The 7,657-nt window shown below is 38.9% G+C and overlaps 1 protein-coding gene across 1 annotated transcript; it reads left to right on the plus strand.

Annotated features, from left to right (window-relative positions):
• The first annotated feature begins 2,932 nt into the window (after nt 1-2,932).
• On the plus strand, nt 2,933-5,529 carry LOC105937775 (zinc finger protein 501). Its single transcript, XM_021324916.2, has 2 exons — nt 2,933-3,176; nt 4,192-5,529. The coding sequence occupies exons 1-2, from the start codon at nt 3,131-3,133 to the stop codon at nt 5,364-5,366; spliced, it is 1,221 nt and encodes a 406-aa protein (XP_021180591.2). The 5' UTR covers nt 2,933-3,130; the 3' UTR covers nt 5,367-5,529.
• Nucleotides 5,530-7,657: the final 2,128 nt, after the last annotated feature.

Consider the following 7,657-nt stretch of genomic DNA (forward strand, 5'->3'; position numbering starts at 1 on the left):
CATTTAAATTATCCGAACTATGAATCTTTACAAATGTTCTTGCCATTACTTCTACTTTCTCTTCATTTTTTATTATTATTCTTTCTTCGTGTTTTAGTATTGGATATGTTCTCATCTGTGTATTTCCCCTCATTTTCTTTATCATTCCCCACACATTGGCTATAGGTGTAGATCTACCTATTGAATCACAAAATTCTCTCCACTTTGTCTTCTTTGCTTTCTTAATAATTTTCTTTGCTTGTGCTTGATTTTTTTTATATTCAATTAAATTTTTGTAATTATGTGTTTTCTTCAACACTCTGAAAGCTCGATTTCTTTTCCTTATTGCTTCACTACACTCAGGCGTCCACCAAGGTACCCCTTTCTTTATGTTTTTACCTTTGCTCACCGGAATTGTTGTTTTTGCTACTTTTATTATAACTTCCCTTATCTTATTCTCTATACTTTCTATATCTAACTCTAAATTTACTTCTGCCATGGATTTCTCACACATATATTTAAATATGTTCCATTTTGCTTTATCAAAAACCCATCTTTCCTTTCTTCCTCCCTCTCTCTTCTTTTTAGGAATAAGGACTTTACAATAAATTGGGAAATGATCACTCCCTACTGTTGTTTCTTGTTCTATTTCCCATTCACATAATCCAGCTAAATCACTGGACACCAAAGTTAAATCTATTGCTGAACATTTTCCAGTATGCACATCTACTCTTGTCCCTCTTCCATCATTCATACATACTAATTGATTATCTTCCAACAATTGTTCTATAATTTCTCCATTCGCATCAGTTCCTTGTACTCCCCATAAATTACTATGGGCATTAAAATCCGCACACCAAATAATTCTATTCCTATTTTGTCCCTGAATTTCTTTTAATTTATCTAACTCTAATTTTTTCCCCGGATTGTAATAATTTACTACAATATATGGTTCTGCATTTATCCAAATTTCCACCATAACGTACTCTTCTTCTCTCCCTTTCTTAATCACTCTAAATGGTATTCCCTCCCTAATGAAAATAATACATCCCCCACCATTACCTTTAACCCTATCCAATCTAACCGCTTCATAACTTAATATTCTAAATTCTAATTGCGGTTTTAACCAAGATTCTTGAATACAAATAACTTCTGGAGCTTCTTCTAATTTATTAATAAAATGTTTTAATTCCTGTCCATTTGCTATTAAACTTCTTGCATTCCATTGTAAAATCAAGACCATATTATACCTATCCTATCGATACTGCTTCCTGACTGGCCTGAGCACTAAGCTCATCTCTCACTTCCTCCCATGTTATTTCATTAATGCTAAGGTGATTTGCTGCTGCTTTCACAATAATTTGAATTCTTTCAGTTTTTGATTTAATTTCCATAGTTGCATTTATAACCCCTGCAATGAATGTCACTAGCTTTTTTAAGTCCACATGTACTTTATTTTCTTTTGTTTGGTTCAATTCTGTATCCACTCTATTTTCCACCTCAACTTCTGTTCTTTCCTTTACTACTTTAACAGCTTCTGCATAGGATAACTTGTTTCTTACTCTAACTTGTTGAATCTGCACTGCTCTCTTCATTACTTCACATCCCCCATATGCCACACTGTGATCACCACCACAATTACAACATTTTGGCTGCCTGCTCTTGTTGCATTGTTCATATTCATGATCTTCTCCACATCGTGCACATCTTCTCTTTCCTTTACATGCCTGTGCTGTATGTCCAAATCTTTGGCATTTAAAACATCTGATCGGTTTTGGAATATATTCTCTTACATTATAGGTCAAATATCCTAAATATACTCTCTCTGGTAGTCTTTCTTCATCAAATTCAATCAGAACACTTTCACTGTTCTCCTTCTTTCCATTTTTAAAGGTCTGAATCCTCCTTACCTCTTTAATTCTTCCCCCTCTGATATTTGATTTTATTTCTTCATTTGAAACCTCAATTGGGATCCCCCAAATCACTCCCTTCCTCCACTTACTTCCTTCTTGTACCAAACTCACGCTTGTCACTTTATACTTTCCAACTTCTTTCATCCTACTTGCTCTGTCTTTTTGTTCCTCTGTATTACAGATTACCATTAAGTTACCATCTCTCAACACTCTTGCATTTGTAATATCTCCCACTTGATTCTTCAGAATCATAGATAGCTTAACTGGACTGATTAACTGCAATCCCTTCTCCTCATTAACCCTAATAATCACTTTGAACTCTCTTGTCTCCCTTTCCATTTCTTCCTCATACTCATCCCATCTTTTTTCCACTCTACCTCTCTTCTCTACACCTGCTTTCGCTAAAGAATTTCCTCTTTTTAAACTCATCCTTTCACTACTTGATGATTCACTACTTTCGTCACTTTCAATCTCTATACTATTTCCCCACTCTGATCCATTCACAGCACAGCTGTGTCTACCTGCCTTATGTTTAGTCCACAATTCTTTCACCAATCCACGGGTCTTCCCAACTGGATCCTGATCATTTCCTCGATATCGGCTTCCTTGAGTCCAACTTAGTCTTTTTTCTTTATCTTCATCAGTTCCTCTTTCACTCCTTTTCTTTGTCTTTTTAACCATTTACCTGCAACTCCCAATTCCAACTCGTTTAGCTCCTCCGACCTCACAACCATCCGCTACCACCTCCAGTGACCAACCTCGAACTCGAGCTTCCGTTACGTTAAATTGGCCTTCAAAATAAAAGCTATGTCATAATCGCACTTCGGTGACGCATAACAGCTGCGTTAACACGGACCACTGTTGTCCTCCGGTACGATAGGTGGCGCTCTGCATCGCGTCGTGGTTTGTGATCCACTACTAGGTACGAAGAAGAAATAGAGGAAGTGACTTCTGGCTAGCAGCAGAATCCCATGTTAAACTCATTATTTGTAATAAAAAAAAAGTCCAGGTTGGTTTGACCTTTCTGGGATGTTGTAAAAACATCGAACAGACAGCAGCGCTATTATATTTTATTATTTTCTTCCGGGGAGCTCTATGTGTTAGCTCAGCTTCTTAGCTGAACCAGACAGCCTCTTTGGACAACTGCTTCGATTTCTGATGGAGTTTAAGGGGATAAATGTTTATGCTGTGGTGGTGTGAAAACATCCAAAGCGTCAGAGAGAAGACAGCTAACAGAGATGGAGGAACCGGCGCACAATGAGCAGATGGGCTCTCAGTTTCAAGGTATGAGGTAATCAGAGCAGTCGCTGGCCGAAGCTTAGTTGTTCTCTTAGGTTATAACGTAGACAGCAGTTTTGGCACCAGGTTTCTGTGTCTCGAAGGTGGAGGAAATTAAGCAATGGTCTAGATTAGGGATCTGCAGGCTTCACCACCCAAAGAGCCACTTTAGCCCTCAGTCCAGCTGAATGAAACTTATTTAGAGCCGCAGATGCTATATGGCTTTTGAAAAAACTTTTTGATAAATCAAATTTTTGATAAATATCTAAATTTCTTTTTTTTTTCTTTCTATTTTTACGTTTTGAAATAAAGGAAACACTTTTGCCAAAACAGAATGAATACAGTTTCTTCTGTGGGACATTATATGTGGAATGCGAAGTAAAAAGCCTGAGCTGGCTAAAATATTTGTGCACATCTCTTATATTGGTAATATGGGGCTAAAAATCATCCCTTTAGCTGTAACTGATATATATATATATATATATATATATGTTTAGGCAGCAGTTGAAAGTGGGTCAGTCTGTAAATGCCAGGATACTTTTATCCCTGATCTAGCCCTGAGTTCTGTAATACGTCTTTAAACTTTTACTCTCCATATTCATCTCAAGTATTTTTGGGATAATGCTGTGTTACAGATCTGTTATTGTTTTAAAATGATGAGAATTATCATAGTTTGTAAGTGGAAAGGAGAATAATTTAGGTTTACATACTTCAATGTTAATACAGCACTGTCATGTTTTCATTTTTGTACTATATACTGATATTTATCTGCTCAGAAAATAGTAAAACATGCACTGGTATACTATGGCTGTTCATATGGACAAAATATAAATATCTAAAATGTAACGGCAAGTACTCTTAAAAAATTCTGTATTTCTACCTATTACAAAATAAATCAATATTGAATCATTTAAATCAAAGTCAAATCGATATTGGTTTGATTTGTGAATCTCAACCCTTTATGTGACACTTGAGATTAAAGCTGTGTCCTGTAACTTGTCTGTGTTTGTGCAACCTCCAGATGTCCGGCAGCCATTGGTGATGAAAGAAGAGCTTCCTGCTGACAACCAGAGCCGGTGTCCCACACTGGACCAGGAGGACCAGAAGCCCCCACAGATTAAAGAGGAACAGGAAGAGAGTAAGATTATAGAGTTCATATTTGAACCCACCCCTGTGAAGTCTGAAGATGATGAAGAGAAACCCGGGGTCCCAGAGCTTCGTCACAGTCAGATTGAGGAGAACAGAAACTCTGCAGAACCAGAACCAGAGGAATGTTTAGAATCAGATGCTGGAAACAAAACTGCAGATTCTTCAGAAACGGATGTTAGTGATGGAGACTGGGAGGAGAGCTATGGAGCTACGGAGAAGTCAGGATTGGACCCTATCACAAATAACAATTGTTCTGTTCAAGACATGGCTTATGAAAAAGGTAAGAATTTACACAGCTGCACTGAATGCAGTAAAACTTTTAACCAAAAGTCGGATCTGTTGAGACACAACAGAGTCCACACAGGAGAGAAACCCTTCAGTTGCGCTGAGTGTAACGCAGCTTTTTCTTGGAAGCACGTCTTAGCACAACACATGAGAACGCACAGTGGAGAAAAACCCTTCAGCTGCTCCATCTGTGGTCAACGGTTCGCAAGGAAGATCCATGTAACCTCTCACATGAGAAGTCATACTTCAGAAAAACCTTTCACCTGCTCCGTTTGTGGACAAAGGTTCAGCCGGAGGGAAAGTGTGACACGGCACATGAGACGGCACACCGAAGAAAAACCTTTCAGCTGCTCTGTTTGTGGGCAAGAGTTTGGCAGGAAGGAAAGTCTGACCTATCACATGACGCACCACGCTGAAGTAAAACCATACAGCTGCACCGTCTGTAACAAGGCTTTTACATTGAAAATAACTTTAATGGAACACACAAGAATCCATTCAGAGGAAAGACCATTCGGCTGTTCTGTCTGCGGTGCAGCTTTTAAAAGGAAACACACCTTAGCAGAACACACAAAAACCCACACAGGAGAGAGGCCTTACAGCTGCTCTGTCTGTGGACGAGGCTTCGTCCAACTTATAAGTCTTACTCGTCACATGAGGGGTCACACTGGAGAAAAACCTTACAGTTGCTCTGTCTGCAACAAGACGTTTAAATGGAAGCAAACCTTTCTGACACACGCAAAAGTCCATGCTGCTGGAAGCTGAGCTCAAGTTGAACCTGCCGTGTTCAAACTGTTCTTACAGAGGGACGATATGGAAACACCACAGGAAAAATCTCATGCCTGCCATTAAAAAAAATTATTGTGGGATATTGTCTGCAGGATCTAGACTCAATTTATGCAGAACGAGTCCAAAGAAGGGCCAAACACATCTCCACTGATCCCACCCACCCAGGCAATGCACTGTTTGCCCCTCTCCCTTCAGGTAAACACTTCAGAAGCCTCAAAGCCAAAACTAATAAGCTTAGAAACAGCTTCTTCCCTAGAGCTGTGAGGGCCCTCGCCCCCTGATGGGAGACTGCAGTCCAACGCTTTAAAATCACCCCACTGTTACTAGTAGGGCTTAACAATCGATACAAAGATTTATATCGATGTTTTTAAAAAAACATTTAATATCGATATTCTGGGTTTCAATATCGACATACCTCCCAACCCCTAGGGGGCGTTGTTACAGCGAGCCATTACTGTTCACAGCGAGGAAGTGCAAGTGAGATGAATTTGAAGAATTGCCGATAGGATTTTAGAAGCGTCTTTGGCCCTTAAATCAGACGTTTGGGAACATTTTTGGTTTCTGTGATACGTTAAATGCATTGAACCAAATGCACTTTATTTTCCTGTTAATATATCAGTGTTCAATAAATTGAACATAAATATAATATTTGTCTCGTTTTGTTGATTGAATGATTTTGAGCATTAATTTAAATCTAAATTGGAGTCAACTCAAATCAAGCTGAGCTATATCGGGAATCGTATCGATTCTCGATATAGCTCATCCTAGATGATACCCAGCCCTAGTTACTAGCCCGTCATACGTTACAATCACCTTAATGTTACTGCCTACTGCACACTATCATCTCTGAATATCTAAATGCACATTTCTTTTGACGAAGCCTCAAATCATCATTGTTCAATAAGCACCTTACTACTGTATTATCTATATCTGTGACTTTCCTGAATGCTGAAAAAAAATGTAACCCTTGTTCATTGCATGAATTGCATCATTGGCTTGTTGTGTGGACACCATACTTGCTACAGATGTAACCAAGATGTTGTAGTTACAATTTATTGTGTTTATTTCCTTCTTTACAGCGAAAGTAAGAAGTTTTGTATGTAAACATCTGTTGTTTTTTTTGTAGGTGAAATTCATTTTTTGGCCATTTAAATCTCATTTGCTCAGGCCCAGAATAAGTCACTCTCAAATTTTCACATCCACATCATCCTCCAGGATTTCTATGTTAGTTGGTAACAAGATTAGCAGTTTAGGCAATGTACAAGTTTGAGAAATGCCTTATAAAGTATGTCCATTTTTTTTGGATAACAGACCCTACCGCCACCATCTAGTGGTTAAATGTCAATATTAGACTCATTTCAGTGAAAAGCAAGATGGTGGGTTCCTAGTAAAAGTTTCTATGACAAAATGCAAGATGAAAATACAAGTCTTGTTTCTTGAAACTGGTGAATTTTGCACAGTTCCGTCTTTAGCTTCATAAGGAATGCATATTTGACACATTTCTGCAATTGTGGCAAGGTACATTGTCTGTAAAGATGAAGTCCTCATTTGAGGATGTTGGGACAATTATTGATTGAGTCATGCGATTGGATAAAGCTGGATGGTAAGGATGATAAGGTACTACAGAATGAGTGTCCACACTAAGAAGTGGACTGATATGGGGGCTGATGCACTTCACTGATCTTGCTTTTGTCAACAACTGGCTGCTGTATCTCTAAGATAACCAGGAAAATGGTATCCCCAGAAAGTCTATCATGACGTTTCTTGAGTTTCGTATGGTAGTGGCTCAGATATTCCTCAACAAACATGATGTTCTTAACAAACATGCTCGTGTCGCAGATGCAGGGGGAGAGAATGCACGTCCTCCACAGTCAACGGAACGGTCCCACGTGTCTCTGTACGCACACGTTCTACTGCTCATCTCCCAGAGACGACTTACCTGAAAGATCCGATGTTTTGCACGGTGCACAAATTGCAATGTGTTCCTCTGCTTGCAGGATGAATATAACTGCTTTGCAGCATTTCACAAAGGCCAGTAGCTCTGTATGGGAAGGGCAGACAGTGTTCTGTCGAGGTGTTTTGTTCCAAAATGTTTGAAAAGCGTTGTTCAGGGCCTGAGGCGCACAACTGTTTGCACTTGTGAAAGTTTCTCAAAGGCCAGTAGGGCTGGTCTGGAATAGGTAATTGCTCATCGAAGATGATTTTGCACTTTTGTTTTTATAAAAGCTTTGTTCAGGGTGTGACGTACACACCTGATTGCACTTGTG

This window comes from Fundulus heteroclitus, chromosome 13 (genome assembly GCF_011125445.2).
Source record: "Fundulus heteroclitus isolate FHET01 chromosome 13, MU-UCD_Fhet_4.1, whole genome shotgun sequence".
Taxonomy (NCBI): domain Eukaryota; kingdom Metazoa; phylum Chordata; class Actinopteri; order Cyprinodontiformes; family Fundulidae; genus Fundulus; species Fundulus heteroclitus.

Excerpts from the sequence above, each read along its gene's own strand:
- LOC105937775 (XM_021324916.2), top strand. The coding sequence starts at position 3,131 with ATGGAGGAACCGGCGCACAATGAGCAGATGGGCTCTCAGTTTCAAG. Across the intron at positions 3,177-4,191 it reads GATGGGCTCTCAGTTTCAAG|ATGTCCGGCAGCCATTGGTG; the intron begins GTATGAGGTAAT and ends TGCAACCTCCAG.